Below are 17,411 nucleotides of genomic sequence, written 5' to 3' on the forward strand. Positions count from 1 at the left end.
TTAGAATGGGAGCTGCTGTGGGTCCTTGTCTAGGAGCAGTCATTTTACTGGGGAGCAAGCTCAGAGCTGCAGAGCCAGCTGCTTGCTGGGAAGGGAATGAGTTTGTCTTTCCATGGTGTTTAAATGCTATTTGTGGGAGTCATTTTAGGTTTGTTATCTGAATGTGGGAAGATGAGTGAAGCGTCCTCTGTGGGGCAGATGCAGCTTTTGCTTCTCCAAGAGCACACTTTCTCAGTTTCCTATTGCCTCTTCTTTCTTTTTTTTCCCACTTCCTCACCACCATTCATTATTCAGTCTATTTTCTCTTGCTCTTTCATTGCTCATTTTGATCTTCGTCATCCTCCCTTTCATTTTTGTTGCTGTCCCTAGTCCTTAAAATTTTTATGAAGGCAGTTTTTGCTTTTGTTTTCAAAATGTGTTGATATTCAATAGTCCTCGTAGGATTTCAAGCCAAACTAAAAAAAGGTTGAGAAAAAGAAAAGTAAACTCGACTTTCTCAAACTTTCTAAAACTTCTTTTTGAGAAAAGGGAAAATGTTCAGGTCAGTTCTTATTTTTACCTGAACAGTTTTCCCTTCCACATAGTCGGCATAAGGAATGTAAAAAGATTTAGGGGCATACAGTCAGGGTCATGAATAATTCAAATATATATTAAGAATGCAGAACTTTTGGAGCGAAAAGTACATTTCATGGAGAATATTGGAAAAACACTAGGGAATGAAAACAAATATCACTTCTTTTTCTTTTTCCAATTATAAATCACAAAGTACCCTGGAACCAGGATTCAGATCTTCTTTCTAAAACAGAAGTCAAATTGAACCACGGTAGTAAGCAGAATTTCTTGCTTTTCCATTATCTTTTTATAGCCATTGTTATGTACCTCAAGGTTTTTATAAATAACTCCATAAAATTCACCAACTTTTTGGAATTCTAAAAATTATTTGCATCCTGGCATTTAGACTGATTTTATTTTTGAAATATACATACTTATTTTAGGCACACGCTTTTTGATACATCCAGTTTTCAAGAAAATGTGATCATCTCCATTTTAATAATAAACTAAGCAAAAAGTGAATTTTTAGAAAAGAGGGGATTACTAATTGTGGGAAGGCCCAGCAATGTTTTCTTCCAAAACCTAGTGTGATCATGTTGTACAGGGATTCCTGGCACCATAATGTAATTATTACTGGCTTGACACATTCAGTGCAATGGAAAATTTATTTTAATGTTATTCTTTTTATACCTGGTGCCATCTGTGATGACATCAACCATAATTCCTGGCACATACTGGGTATTCAATATATATTTGACCTTTTTCTTCTTCCTTGCATCTGTGTTGAAAATCTTTAAAAGGCCATCTATAATTTAACATAGAAAACTTATTTTTCTTTTAATGTTGACAAATAAGCAGACCTTTCTTTCAGTCCCCAAAGCACTCTTGGATTCTCATTTATTTGGGACTTATCAACTTTTTAAAAGAAAAATATATATCATACATATTTTAAGTATTTATCTCTAATGTCTTTTTAAATGTCCTTTCTACAAGATTAAAGTAAAAATAACTATTTTAAACGTCATCTAGGCCATTTTCTCTGAATAAAAATATACTTCATAAGAGACCTTATATATTCATTGGTGTGTGGTTAGGTGAATTCTTCCATTAAAATCCTGGAAACTATATTAAATATTTGAAAGTCCTCAGACAGCCCTGGAATCTGCCACATAATACATTGCTGTAACTAACTAAAATTAATGTGGGAGAAGTTACAGAGTTCTTGCTTTTTCTTCTCTAGTGAGATTCTGAGAAAGTCATCCAACCTGGATAAGGACAGCAATTTATCATTCCAGAGCACCCAAGTTCCAGAAAGAAGGCATGCATCACTAGGTAAGCTATTTTCTTCTGTAGAGTTTAGAACAAGCCTTATGGAACAGTAAAGGTCTAATCTTTGAAAGGTTTATACTTTAAACTTTTCAAACAAAGATGGAATGCTTAGAATATCCCTGAGAGATCTAAATGTTCCTCATGGTTGCCTGAGTATGGCAGTGCAATTACGCAAAGGTGTCGAGAATAATTAGAAATTAAGTTCTTACTGAAATACCCTACAGGAGCAAAAGCCTACATGTTGAGAATTGCACCACTTCCCAGAACTGACTCTAGACTCTTATGTTGTCTGCAATGAGATGATGCGGGGATGGGTTAGAAAGCTCATTAATAAAAATTATTGGAAACAATCTCAGAGGTTTGTCTAGATTTTCCATTTTACAGATGAAAAATATGAGGCTCAGCAAAGTTAGGCGCTGTGTCTATAGCCATACAGCAGAGCTGGCATTAGAAGGACTTGCAGGCCAGTACTCTTTCAGCTGTACACTTCTTCCTCACACTTAATGCTCAGTATCACAGTCTTCAGTGTGACTGTGGACTTGCTTCACATCTGGGCCAGTAGCTCTCAAATTACACGTGCAGAGAATCTTCCTGAGTTACTCCCTCAAAAGCTGCATTCCTGAGCCTTAGGCACAACTGATTCAATTCCAAGTGGACTTGAGAAACACTGATTAGAAGCCACATGTTAAAAAAATAAATGCTTTAAACAGCATGACTGGCTCACATTCATCTGACAAATATTTATTAAGTCCCTAATACTAAGCAGCCACTGTCTTAGGGGCTGGGGATATATTAGTGAACAAAACAAGATTCCTGTATGTTGAAATATGGCTGGTGCTCTGGATAAAAAGGGAGTTTCTTTAAAAAGGTCATGGGATATTTAAGACTTTATGATATTAAATAACATTCCAATGCAAGTTGATGGAGCAAGTAAAAAAAAAAAAGTCCCGTGTTAATATAGTAGGAACATGGTGGTGAATGGTTTTGAGGAGTTAATATTCTGTTATGAATGATCTGTGGGTGTTTGGCTGAGTAGGTTAAAGCACCATAGAAATAAGGTTATAATGTTATGGTCTAGTAAGTTTTGCTTTGCTTGGTAGCCACAGATTATGTTTCTCACTCTGGCCAGTTATCTCACAAATATATTCCATAGTCTAAAGGAATCAGATGGCAAATTCTTCAGTCCCATGGGCACTAAAATAAAGCCTAGGCCCTACTGCTGATGAGTCACTGGTACCATTGAATATTAAGATTCTTTGCTCTGAGGATGACAAAAGACTTCTGTATTAAATTTATAAAAGTCAATATACTGGCTTAATGAACATCCATGTTATAGATACGAATGTAGTCTTCTAGCTAATGCTCCAAACCCAGAAAACTCTGCTACATCATAAATAAACAATACTAGATGAAGATGCATTGGGAATTACTTAATTAGAGTATACTGTAGTCCAGGCTAATTGCTTTATCCCATTTATTTGATCTAAAATATTATTCAGAAACCACTTGGAGAAAGGAATTTATGATTCTAAGCAGATTTCAGTGTCCCAATTGGATAATTAAAAGAAAAGATCATTATCGCCAGATGTGCATTGGCAGATCCTTTGAACAGATGTTGGATATGATGGATCTGTGGAGCTAGTGTAGGTACCTCAAATCCTCCAGGCCTGCACAGAAATGATTCGGTTTATTGGGCAATAATATTGGTGATGAAGTTTAATGTCACAGACTGGAATGAAAGTAAATGACGTCTAAATGATTGGAAAAAAAATAAGAACAGACCAAAGCCATCACAATTTTATATGAAAAGAAAAACTCATGGAATTTGCCATTTTTCCAGTATAAAATGTTCATGGAAGAGGCACATTTGAGCACATCCTTGCTGTAGGGTATATGAGGTCACAAATGATGTTTATGGATTCTCATGCAGTCCTGTGCATTTGTGTGTGTTTGGAATGCCAATCTGTTCCTTCTTTGATTACAGCCACAGTATTTCCCAGTCCAAGTTCTGATTTGGAAAGTCCCAGAACATATACTTTCAATGGCAGTCAAGTGCTCGCACGAATTCTTGGCTTGGAAAAGGTAACTTGATTCAGTTTTGTAATGAGTAGAGTGATTCAACATAGGCCTTTTAGGTTAATAGAAGGATCTCTCAAAAGCAAGATGTTTGGAGCACCTTTCCTATTTAGAGTAGTATCTTAGGCAACTTCTTTTCTTAGGAACTCTTCAATAAACAGCTTAATTGTAAGACATTCTGAATTCCTTAAGATCTTGAGTATTTATTTACTTCCCTGTTATGTCCCTTAATTGAACTTAAAGTTTTCATTTAATAAGAAATTAGAGTGGCATTATATGTCATGTTTTAATTTTCTGAAACAGGAAAGAAAAAAAGATCAAATGAAGTTAAAATGCTCTTTGAATTTGCTGCCTCATCCATACTAATCAAGTTTTGGGAAAAATTAGAGCTAAGGAAAATATTACCCCGAAGTAGGAAAATCCTTTTTCTTAGCATATTTTAGAGAGCTTACCTATGGATTTCTTTGTTTCCTAGAGACTGTCCACTTTAAGATTTCCCAGATTGCAAGATAATGAACATAATTTCTATCAGAGGTGTGAACTGGCAGCCTCTCAGCTAAATGTGTGTGTGAGTGTGTGTACGGAGATTTTAAGACATTGAATGTGCATGCCTTTAAGCAGAACACGTGCTCTTTGTAACTACAATCCCCACTTCTCCTTATTGTCTTTCATCTGGCCAGATTCATATATTTAAGTTATTTGGCTGGTCCCATAGGTATTTAAGTCTTCTTTTATGTGCTCTTTAGAAATGAAAAGACATCATTTTCAACATTTAGCATTAGAGATACTATTCTCTCTCTCTCTCTCCCACTTACCTTTCTTTTCTCCTTCCCCATATCATCTACACACACACACACACACACACACACACACACACACACACAAGCATTTTTAATAATATATCTATGTCTTGTATAGCAACCATTTCTTTTATCTGATCATGAGACATGTCTTTAAAGTTTATTAATATTCCAATAACCATAACCACTGCTACTGAATATGTCTTCGTTAGTTATACTTAAATTAACACTCTGTACAACTGAGGCATCTCAATAAACTGAGTTATATAAATGAGTCAAAGGCCAGCACAAAAGTGGACTCCAGGAAATGGCATCACACTCATCAACTCTGCCCATGCTGGCCAAAATAGAGGACTTTTCAATCTGTCCAAAATAGACATTGAAAGTCTAGTTTACGTAATATTTGAGGTTTCTAATGTTTTTTGTCTGGCATAGAAGTCTCTCAATATGCCCAGTTAATTCCAGTCTAAAGCTTCCCCCAATCAAGTACAGTGTATAAATTAGAGAACGTTATTCTATTCCATTCTAATTCTTCCATATTGGTTCCTAGAAGTAGACAGTCTTGCATTGGATCAGATAAATTCTTTAATATCTAGAAGAGCAATGCTATTCTCCAAAATGCTACTTTATCGTATTGAAACTCCCAAGTTCTCTTTCTCATATGGAATAAAATTTCAGAATTTTGTGAGGCAGCACAGAGCTATATATCCAGGGGAGATAAGCCAAAAATGAAATTTCTATGTATGGATACATATTTTTAGAGTAGTTGGAGCAGGGAAGAGATGTAAAAATTAGGATGATATATTGATGCCTGTGTCAGCAATCTCTCTGATTCCTCTTTCTTTCTCTTTACTGCTTTCTGCAACACTTGCAAGAATGAGTAGAGAAATCATTTTGGGGTGAGTTTATGTGGACTGTTAGAAGAGAGATATGGATGAATGACTAGAAGGCCTAACACTTATAGTACATCCTAGATAAATGGATTCTGTCTTGTTCCATTACTTGTAGAATTTGAGTCACTAGAAGGTAGCATGTATATTTTGTAATATACACTTAAGAGGAGGATGAAATTGGCCTCACCTCATGGAGTAATAAGAATTAATTATTAAGATGGACCCCTTAAGTCTGACAACAAACTATCATTAGCTCTGTAAATATCTAAACAACTTAATAATGGTAAATATGATCAATATTATTGGTAAAATACTGCTACATCATGACTGGCCTGAATTATGAATATATAGGGAGATGATGATGATTCCATTATGAAAATGATTTCCAGTGACTACTTCTAGTAGTTATGCCTGCTATTATATATTTTCATATATGTTTTCCTTTTTCTTTCTATATATAAGACTTAGATGGAAGAATTGCTTTGCAAATGAAGCAATCTATATTTGTACACTTCTGTAAATAGACACTGTTCATCCTAGGAATAGACCTCGAAGCTCCTTCTGTTGGAAGTCTTCCAAAGATCACAACCAGTTTCCCATGAGTGTCATGAAGAGTTAGGACACCTGAGTTAGGACACCGCTGCTCAATGTCCAGAAAAAATGAATAAGATTTTTATGCATGAAGATTTTTATAAGCAAAGACTCTGTATACTGAGGTTTTCTAGTCAGAGACAAGAAAAGAGTTCAATCAAATAAATCATATATAAATCATTTAAATAATAACAATGACAAGAATTTACCACATTCATGCATTCACTCTACAAGTTCTCATGGGTAAATTATATGTTCTTCATTGTTATTTTAATAGCTGCTATAATGGAGGACCTTAAAATGGCTATTTTGAAGACCGCTTAGATTCCTTGAAGACTAGAATATTTGAACATCTACAATTATTAACATTCATATTTTACTCTTTTCACACATGCTTTTAGCTGTTAAAGCAAAATTCAACTTCAGAAGATATACGAAGAGAACTGTGTGATAGCTATCCAGGATACATTGTGGATGATGCCTTCTCTTGGACCTTTCTAGGAAGAAATATTTTTAACAAATTTTGCCTTTCTAACATGACCCTTTTAGAGTCTTCTCTCCAAGAACTAAACAAACAGTTCTCCCAGGTGAGTGTAGATCTTTGATGTACAAAGTGACTCAACATGAATTAAAGGGCAATTCTATAGCCCATGTAGACTGGGAAATGCTGACTGGGATATTTGTTTACCTTAGGCATGTTTTCCTCGCATAGACATCTGCACACAAAGTTTAATTTTAAGTAATATTACATATTTAATGTGAAAGGCTGAAATGATTTCAATGCTAAACCAAAAATATTACATTATGGTTAATGTGGACACACCTTTTAAATAAAATATGGCTTTGCTCTACAGTAAATGAAGTTTGATTGTTTTCTCTGAGATCTTTAGGTGAGATTACTCAGGCTATGATACAAGTTTAATAATTAAATTATCACAGTCATATAACTGTCAGAATTTAGAATAATGGGTAAAATCTTTTTATTTTTCTCACTGACTTCAAACCTAGTTTGAAAAGCTATTTTTTCTTTAATTGTGAATTTTCAAAAACTTTTATTTTAGGTTCAGGGGCACATATTGCAGGTTTGTTATATAAGTAAACTCATGTCACAGTGGTTTATTGTCTAGATTATTTTGTCACCCAGGTACTAAGCCTAGTACTCAGTAGTTATTTTTTCTGATCCTCACCCTCATCCCACTCTTCACCCTCAAGTAAGTCCTAGTGTCTGTTGTTCCCCTCTTTGTGTCCATGTGTTCTCGTCATGTAGCTCCCACTTATAAGTGAGAAAACGCAGTATTTCGTTTTCTGTTCCTGCATAGTTTGCTAAGGATAATGGCCTCTAGCTCTATCCATTTGCCTGCAAAGGACATCATCTCGTTGTTTGTTATGGTTGCATAGCATTCCATGGTGTATGTGTACCACATTTTCTTTATCCAATCTGCCACTGATGGGCATTGAGGTTGATTCCATGTCTTTGTTTTCGTTTTGTTTTGCTTTTTGTTTTTTCTGAGACACAGCTTCACTCTGTCACCCAGGCTGGAGGGCAATGGTGCTATCTCAGCTCACTGAAACCTCCGCCTCCCAGGTTCAAGTGATTCTTGTGCCTCAGCTTCCCAAGTAGCTGGGACTACAGGCGCAGGCCACCACGTCCAGCTAATTTTTTTTTTTTTTGTATTATTAGTAGAGATAAGGTTTTGTCATGTTGGCCAGGCTCGTCTTGAACTCCTGACCTCAAGTGACCCACCTGCCTGGGCCTCCCAAAGTGCGGGGATTATAGACGTGAGCCACTGCACCTGGCCAAGTCTATGTCTTTATTATTGTGTGACTAGTGCTGCAGTGAACATACGTGTGCATGTCTTTATAGTAGAATCATTTATATTCTGCTGGGTATATACCCAGTAATGGGATTTCTGGATTGAATGTTTTTAGGTCTTTGAGGAATCACCACACTGTTTTCCACAATGTTGAAACTAATTTATACTCCCAGTAACAGTGTTTAAGTGTTTCCTTTCTGTGCAACCTCACCAGCATCTGTTATTTTTTGACTTTTTAATAGCCGTTCTGACTGGTGTGAGATGGCATTTCACTGTGGTTTTGATTTGCATTTCTCTAATGATCAGTGATATTGAGCTTTTTTTCATATGCTTGTTGGCCGTAGGTATGTCTTCTTTTGAAAAGCATCTGTTCATGTCCTTTGCCTGCTTTTTAGTGGAGTTGTTCTTTTTTTTCTTTAGACTTTTTTCAGATGCATAGTTTGCAAAAATGTTCTCCCATTCCGTAGGCTGTCTGTTTATTCTGTTGATGGTTTCTTTGCTGTGCAGAAGCTCTTAAGTTTAATTAGATCCCATTTGTCAATTTTTGCTTTTGTTTTGATTGCTTTTGGCATCTTTGTCATAAAATATTTACCATTTCCTGTGTCTAGAATTGTGTTGCCTAGGTTATCTTCCAGGGTTTTTATAATTTGGGGTTTTACATTTAAGTCTTTAATCAAACTTCAGTTGAATTTTGTATATGGTTGTAAGCAAGGGGTCTGGTTTCATTCTTTCACATATGGCTAGCCAGTTATCCCAATGTCATTTATTGAGTAAGGAGTTCTTTCCCCATGGCTTGTTTTTGTCACGTTTGTTGAAGATCAGATGGTTGTAGGTGTGTAGCCCTATTTCTGGGTTTGTTATTCTGTTCCATTGGTCTATGTGTCTGTTTTTGTACCAGTACCATGCTGTTTTGGTTACTGTAGCCCTGTAGTATAGTTTGAAGTTAGGTAACGTGATTCCTCCAGCAAGAAGTTAAATTTTGATAAAACAATATATCCCTCTCACCAAAATATTATACATTAGAACCAAGAACACTCTACTATGGAGTGTTTGCATACATTAGTCTTTAAAAAACTTAATTTAATGTTAAGTTCCAGGATACATGTGTAGGACATGCAGGTTTGCTTCATAGGTAAATGTGTGTCATGGTGGTTTGCTGCACCTGTCAACCCATCACCTAGGTATTAAGCCAAGTATGCATTAACTATTTATCTGGATATTTTCCTTTCCCCACCCACTTCCGACAAACCCCAATGTGTGTTGTTCCCCTCTGTGTGTCCATATATTCTCATTGTTCAGCTCCCACTTACAAGTGAGAACATGTGGTGTTTGGTTTTTTGTTCCTGTGTTAGTTTGCTGAGGATAATGGCTTCCAGCTACATACATGTCCCTGCAAAGGACATGATCTCATTCCTTTTTTCTGGCTGCATAGTATTCCATGGTGTATAGTATCATATTTTCTTTATCCAATCTATCATTGATGGGCATTTGGGTTGATTTCATGTCTTTGCTATTATGAATAGTGCATACACTGGTCTTAAACAACAATGGTAAAAATGGACACCAATAATCTACATTTAATGAAACCCCACATACAATGAGAGATCACAAAAAAAGTTCAAAATTCTCTTGAAATTTCATAGATATAAATAAATATGTCCATATCTAGTATTTTCCCCTTGATTTTTTGAATTTTTATTGTAATTTCTTTTAAGTACAGAATGCTTAAATAACCCTTTAGTAATCTGAATTTTACTGAGTAAAAAAAAAAAAAGAGGTATGGTTATAATAATCCCCAATCCAATGTAAAGCACTTATGATATATTTTTTAACAAAATTGGCGGTCATGTAGAATAGAATATGTGGTTAAAAAAAAAAAGACATTATTCAAAATCACATAGCACTAAGTATGTGTAATTGTAATAGTAAACACTTTCCTGAATTATATATATATATGCACACACACACACACACATATAAAAATCTATCTATATCTCTACTAATCTGTATATTAGTTTTAGGAGTACTCCATGCAAACAATATAATATCTAGTAATAAGTATAGGGAAGATATATCTGCAACTCCTAAACCAAGTCCTAAGAAATAAAACATTACTCAAAGCTAATTTTATGTTAGGAACTTAATTTTAATTTTGAAATACATAATTTGAAATATTTTATATAAATACGGCTTTGTTAATCAAACTTTATGCCAATTTCTGGAGCTACAGGGAAAAGATCCAATTATGTTTAAGAACATTAGAAATAGTTGCTGGTTTTCCAAATAAAAGATTGGCTTCAAACTGAGTAAAGATCTAAAAGAATTGCTTATGTGAAAATCAGATTTTTGATGCTTTTAAAAACAGCAAACCACGTGATTATGAATGTTAAAGTCTCATTTTACTCTGTTTGTGGTTTTATATTTTAAGCTATCCAGTGACCCCAACAATCAGAAGATAGTGTTTCAGGAAATAGTCAGAGTGCTGTCTTTCTTCTCACAAGTGCAAGAGCAGAAAGCTGTGTGGCAGCTTCTCTCTAGTTTTCCAAATGTGTTTCAGAATGACACATCACTAAGCAATCTATTTGATGTTCTTCGAAAGGCAAACAGGTAAGAAAATATAAGAATTAAATGTAATATTAGTGTTCACAAAGAAGTCTTTAAAAAAATGTTACCTGTGATGATTACTGTTAGGTGGGTTATTTAAAAACAGAACAAATAATCCTTCAGCCTCTTATTGCAGATTTTAGTAACAAAGGTGAGTGTATCAGTTAAACAAAGAAGAAACACACACTGTGCCATCAAGGTTATGGAAGCATCCATGAGGAACTGATCCTAACTGTTGTATCGTTACCGGGTATCACAGAGCTTCTAAGAATGAGGTGTACAGCAGGACCAACGATATATTGCAGCAATGACTCCAGCTCATTCAGGGACAACCTGAGCTCTATGCATTGAGCATTTAAACTATCCAGGAATAAAATATCTCAGTGAGTTTTGTTTGGTACCATCCAATATAAAACAACCATTTTGGTAGGAGTTTTGTTCCTAGTCACCTCAAAGAGGTTGGTCTCCCTCATGTGTAGTCAGCTTAGAAATGACCTTTCCAAGCCTGCATATCAGTTAGCCTTGGTATATATGTTATAAAGATTTTAAAATCTTTGCAGGAGAAACCCCTTTAAAGGTTACTTTATTCGGAAAAGAGATCTCGGCATGGCCAGTATTTAGAGTTTAATGGACAGTACTTAGGTTTTGATTGCCCTGTATAGCTAATTTGAAAATATGCCTTAAAAATCCAACTACTGCATCAATGATGTTCGATTATTAAGTGCCTATTACATGCTAGACATGTTACCAAGCCGTTTGTACACATTATCACATTGAATCTTACAACAAACAGTATTTATTTTATAAATTAGGTAACAGTCATAAAAATTAAATATTTGCAGATCATGCATCTTGAAGGGTTTGCAACTAGGTTTTCTAACTCCAGAACCCAGGCTGCCTCTCTTATATGTCACTAATAGCATGATGTAGTCTATTTTATATGTCTAAAGCATCAGACGAGATTGTTTTTTACTTTCGGAATGCTTTTAAGAGCTTATATCTGTTCAAAGACCTTATAATAAGTCCTTGTATTGATACAATAATCTCATTTGATTCTCAGAATAGTGCTTTGAGCTGGAGACAACAGGTTCCCATTTTACAGAAGAGGAGACAAATCCTTACGGAGGTCAAATGGCTTCCCCAAGGTTCTACAGTTAGTATGTGGCAAAGCCAGGACCTAAACTCAAAGAATTAGAATCCCAGTCCTATACTGTTTCCATGGTAACATACCCTAACTGGAATACAGAAGGAGCAAGATATTAGGAAGTTTGATTCTCTATGTTAACCCTCATTTTATCTCTTAGGGAAATTTTCACTCACTCAGCATTTTGACATTTGATCCTTTTCCTCCTATTTATCTTCTGTCTTAGGAAGCAAACAGGTGAATCTGTAAAAGGAGAAAAGGAGAAGGGGAATTGTACGACTTGTATAGTGTAGCAGTGAAAAGAGTCAAAATAATATTCAGACCACAAATAAGATATCACTACACACTCACTGGAATGGGTAAAATGTTAAAAGATGTATAATTCCAAGTGTCGGCAAGAACATAGAGCAACTGAAGCGGTCATATATTACCAGTTAGCGTGGAAAACAACACAATCATTTGGAAAATAGTGTGACAGCTTCTAATGAAGTTAAACAGTAGATCTATATGAGGCTGCATTCTACTCTTGGGTATTTATCCAAGAAAATGAAAATATATGCACATACGAAGACTTGTATGCTAATGTTTATTTCTTGATAATAGCTAAAAGTTGAGCTGGGTAATCAAATATCTATAAACAAAATGGCAAAACAAATGTGGTTTATTCATATAATTCATATATTAAAATGCAACACAGCAATAAAAATAAGCAGATTATTGAGTCACACAAGGTAAATAAGTTTGATTAATAGTATGCTGGCAAAAACATCAAAACAAAAAATACATACTGTGTATGTAGATAGTGTATCATCCTACTTATAGAAGGTTCTAGAATTGACACAATTAATCTATAGTGTTAGAAATCAGATCAGTGAATTCGTGAGCAACTTCATGAGAAAAATTTTCTGGGGTGATTGAAATGTTTGTATCTTAATTGACATGGTGGTTACATGTATGTGTATTTGTCAAAACTTATAATTTCACTTTGTACCTCGTAAGTTTATACAATTAAAAATTATCACTTTACAACTTTAAAAAACTCATTGAATTGTACACCTCATATAGGTGCATCTTATTGTATTTAAATTATACTTCAATGAAATTTGATTAAAAAATCAACAACAACAAAACAACAAAAATTCCACAAAATAATATTTAGCAAAAGGCAGAAGATCTAAAAATACTCTAGGCATTATTTTTTTTTAATTTATTTTTTATTATACTTTAAGTTCTAGAGTACATGTGCACAACATGCAGGTTTGTTACATATGTATACATATGCCATGTTGGTGTGCTGCACCTATTCACTCGTCATTTACATTAGGTATATCTCCTAATGCTATTTCTCCCCTCTCCCCCCACCCCATGACAGGCCCCAGTGTGTGATGTTCCCCTTCCTGTGTCCAAGTGTCCTCATTGTTCAATTCCCACCCATGAGTGAGAGCATGCAGTGTTTGGTTTTCTGTTCTTGCAATAGTTTGCTGAGAATGATGGTTTCCAGCTACATCCATGTCCCTACAAAGGACTTGAACTCATCCTTTTTTATGGCTGCATAGTATTCCATGGTGTATATGTGCCACATTTTCTTAATCCAGTCTGTCATTGATGGACATTTGGATTGGTTCCAAGTCTTTGCTATTGAGAATAGTCTAGGCGTTATTTTGGTGGAGCAAATTACACTGGTAAAAACATTGTGCTGTGGCTATTTTATTTTAACAAGCTCTAATCCAAGTGCTGCAGCTATTTTAATTCCCTTTAAATTTTAAAATATAATTATTGCATATTTTGGCACTATGCAATAGAGTATGTTGTCAAGTAATGATTATAAATGTAAAAGAGTCTGCATAATAATGAAAATAGCTTATTAATAAATAACTTCAACTCAAGCACCTTAGCAAAACAAACAAACAAATAATGTAATTTAAAATGGACAAAAGATCTGAATAGATACTTCTTAAAATAACACATATAAACAGCCAACGTGTATTTTTAAAATGCTCAACATCACTCATCATCAGGGAAATGAAAATCAAAATCAAAACTATAATGAGATACCGTCTAACTGCAGTTAGAATGGCTATTATCAAAAAGACAAAAACAATAACAGATGCTGGCAGCATACAGAGAAAGGTAAACTCTTACACACTCTTGGTGGGAATGTAAAGTGGAATAGCCATTGTGGAAAATAATATGGCGGTTCCTCAACAAATTAAACATGCACAGAAAGACAAATACTACATAATCTCATTTTTATGTGGAGCCTAAAAATGTTGATCTCATAGAAGTAGAATGTAGAATAATGGTTACCAGAGGCTGGGTGAAAGGGGAGGATGAGGGAAGGCTGATCAAGGGGTAGAAAGTTACAATTAGATAGGAGTAGCTGGGACTACAGGCATGTGCCACCATGCCTGGCTAATTTTAGTATTTTTAGTAGAGATGGGATTTCATCATATTGGCCAGGCTGGTCTCAAACTCCTGACCTTGTGATCTGCCTGCCTTGGCCTCCCAAAGTGTTGGGATTACAGGTGTAAGTCACAGCACCTGGCCTATTTTGTATTCTTTCCTTACATTTTTTATCTTAAATTTTCTTTAATTCAGCAGTATTTCCTTTTATTTTTAACTGACAAAAATTTTATATATTTATGGCATACGATATGTTGTAATATATATGTACATTGTGGAACGGCTAAGTCAAGCTATTTAACATATACATTTCTTTCATATACTTATTTTTTTGTGAGAACACTTGAAATCTACTAGCTTAACAATTCTTTTTGTATGTAATATACTTTTATTTACATAAACAGGCCTTAGGGCTGGATTTGGCCTGCGGGTTGCATGGGTTAGTAGCTGCAGCAAACCATTATGGTACACATATACCTATGTAACAAACCTTCATGTTTTGCACATGTATTCATGCCCCCTCCCCTCTTTTTTTTTTTTAGAAGAAATAAAAAAAAGGTTTGGGACACATAACATTTTGTTTGTTTGTTTTTTGAGATGGTGTCTCCTTCTGTTGCCCAGTATGGAGTTCAGTGGCATGATCTCAGCTCACTGCAACCTCCACCTCCTGGATTCAAGCAATTGTCCTGCCTCAGCCTCCCAAGTAGCTGGGATTACAGGCACGCGCCACCACACCCAGCTAATTTTTTCATTTTTTTGGTAGAGACGGGGTTTCACCATGTTGGCCAGGCTGGTCTTGAACTCCTGACCTCAGGTGATCCGTCCATCTTGGCCTCCCAAAGTGCTGGGATTACAGGTGTGAGCCACCGTGCCCAGCCAACATTTTGTGTTCTTACCAATAGCATGGAAGGTTTGGATTTCTTCATATCTTTGCCAATACTTTTTGTCTCTTTTAAAATTTAATAATATGCATCCTGAGAGCTATGCAATGATATTGAGATTTTGATTTGCATTTCTCTGATGATTGAACATTTTTTCATATGTCTATTGGCTATTTATATGTTTTCTTTGGAGAAATATTTATTCAAGTCCTTAGTCTATTTTTAAATTGGGTTTATTTATTTATTTATGTATTTATGTATTTACTATTGAGCTGTAGAAGGTCTTTATATATTCTGGAAATTAACTCTTTATCAGATAAATGGTTTCCAAATATTTTCTACCATTGTATAGGTTGCCTTTTTGATAGAATAGCATCTGACTTTTATTTAGTCAGAACTTTTCGGGGTGGTCCAGTAATTTATATACTTGATCTTTGTAACATGATAGCCCCTAGTTAATGTGGTTTTTGAGCACGTGAAATATGCTAGTGTATCTAAGCAACTGAATGTGTAATGTTACTAACTTTGATTAAGTTAAATTTTAAAAACTGATACTTGATTCAATTATTGTAATACTTTTTAGTATGTTTAGAATGGCTTAGGTATGTGAATCTACTTTTTCACCTGTAAATTTAATGAAATATAAATACAGATTAAGACTTTTCAATTAAAATTTGGCATCTGCATTGAGATGCCCCATTAGTTTGGAGATGTAGTACAGTAAAGGACCTAAATTCTTTCATTAGTAATTTTTATATTTATTAAATATTGAAATGCTAATATTTTGGATGTATGGAGTTAAAAATATATTATTAAAGTTAATTTCATCTGCTTCTTTTAACTTTTTAAATGTGACTACTAGAAAATTCTCAATTAAATACATGGCTTGGATTATATTTCAGTATAAACCATTTTTTAAAGTCAGCTGTTTATTATTATGATTAAGCTGACAGTGTCACTAAAAGCTATAATTTTCTCACAAATGACTGTGTTTTATCACAACATTATGGTCTCATTGGTTTATCTTAGTCTTTGTTGAACAAGTAATAGAGACAAATGGACCCCACAGGAATTTTTATTATTTTTCTAGCATTTGTTTTACATTGTAAATTGTATATAAACCAACCACCAAAATCAGGTTATATAATGTTAAAGTTAAGACAGTCATTAGCAGAAATGAGCAACCTCAGAAGTCGAGAAAAGCGCATGATAGGATACACAGGATTGTTGCCTTACTGAGATGAAGGTTATGCTGAGGCATAAATCACAAAAACTCTTTTTAAAAATTACCTTTACTCAGAAGGCAACTTGTTTTTGATGATGTTTTGTTTTGATGATTTCCATTTTTATATGATGAAGAGAAGAAAAATAATCTATAAAGTAAAATAAATATCAAGTATCCATGGTTTAAAGGATTTCAGAGAAGATGGGAGTCCAGGTGTCATTATTTATTAAGTTACATTTTGTTAGATAAAGATGAATGAAGTCTACTGACATTTAATTAATAATGTTAATGATAATAATGCTGAAAGGTTTAATGAGATTGTCAAATGTTCAGTCTTTGAAGATGTTACTTTGGGACAATAGGTCAGGTGAGTTAAGCAGAGGGTCAGGCTTGAAGGCTGGCCAAGACTTACGCCCTGAGATAGGCTAACTGGTCTCCGTGGTTGCTAGGGTTTGGAAGTAACCCAACACCTGAGAACCAGGAGATTCTTGGGGCAAACATAAAAATGCCTGAGGTATCACCAGTCATGTATATAGAGCAGAGATGAGAAAAATACAGCCATGTCTCTGTGGCCAACTGTTTGGAACACAGCTGGGTGATAAGTTAACAATGCCTGTGGGCTCTGTGCAGAAATGTTCTGCCCTCCTTCTCCCCACCATGTTGAAGCAAAGCTTTTGTGCCAGAGGCAACATATAGGGGAGATAGAACATCAACTTTGAAATAGACAGACCCCAGCTGTACTTGTTATTAACTAAATAACCTGGTGTAAGTTACTTAACTTTTTTAACTTTCATTTTCCCATCTGCAAAACTGGACAAATAAATTGAATTTATAGAATTATTAGAAAACTAAATGTTAGAAAATATATATGCATACATTTTTGTGTATGTTTATAAACATACACACATATCCACATGTATATCCTTATGTTATACTAGATACTACCCAGATGGCACCCTAGACATAGGTCTCTAAACAGCTATCATTCATATCTAGGGGACTAAAATTATCATAATCTTAATCTAAATCTCAAAAACTCTAAAAACATTATAGAATGCCATGAACATGTACACAAATACTATCTATTGCTGGAATACGC

General features: G+C 34.8%; 1 protein-coding gene across 1 annotated transcript in view; it reads left to right on the forward strand.

The window, feature by feature from the left end:
- ABCA12 (ATP binding cassette subfamily A member 12) overlaps positions 1-17,411 on the forward strand; it is a 308,829-nt gene that overhangs the window by 182,544 nt on the left and 108,874 nt on the right. The window contains exons 5-8 of the mRNA XM_050751315.1: positions 1,793-1,884; positions 3,866-3,963; positions 6,643-6,828; positions 10,484-10,662. Coding sequence (XP_050607272.1) covers positions 1,793-1,884; positions 3,866-3,963; positions 6,643-6,828; positions 10,484-10,662 — 555 coding nt within the window. The remainder of the gene's footprint in view (positions 1-1,792; positions 1,885-3,865; positions 3,964-6,642; positions 6,829-10,483; positions 10,663-17,411) is intronic.

The sequence above is a fragment of the Macaca thibetana genome, chromosome 12, assembly GCF_024542745.1.
Source record: "Macaca thibetana thibetana isolate TM-01 chromosome 12, ASM2454274v1, whole genome shotgun sequence".
In the NCBI taxonomy this organism is placed as follows: Eukaryota; Metazoa; Chordata; class Mammalia; order Primates; family Cercopithecidae; genus Macaca; species Macaca thibetana.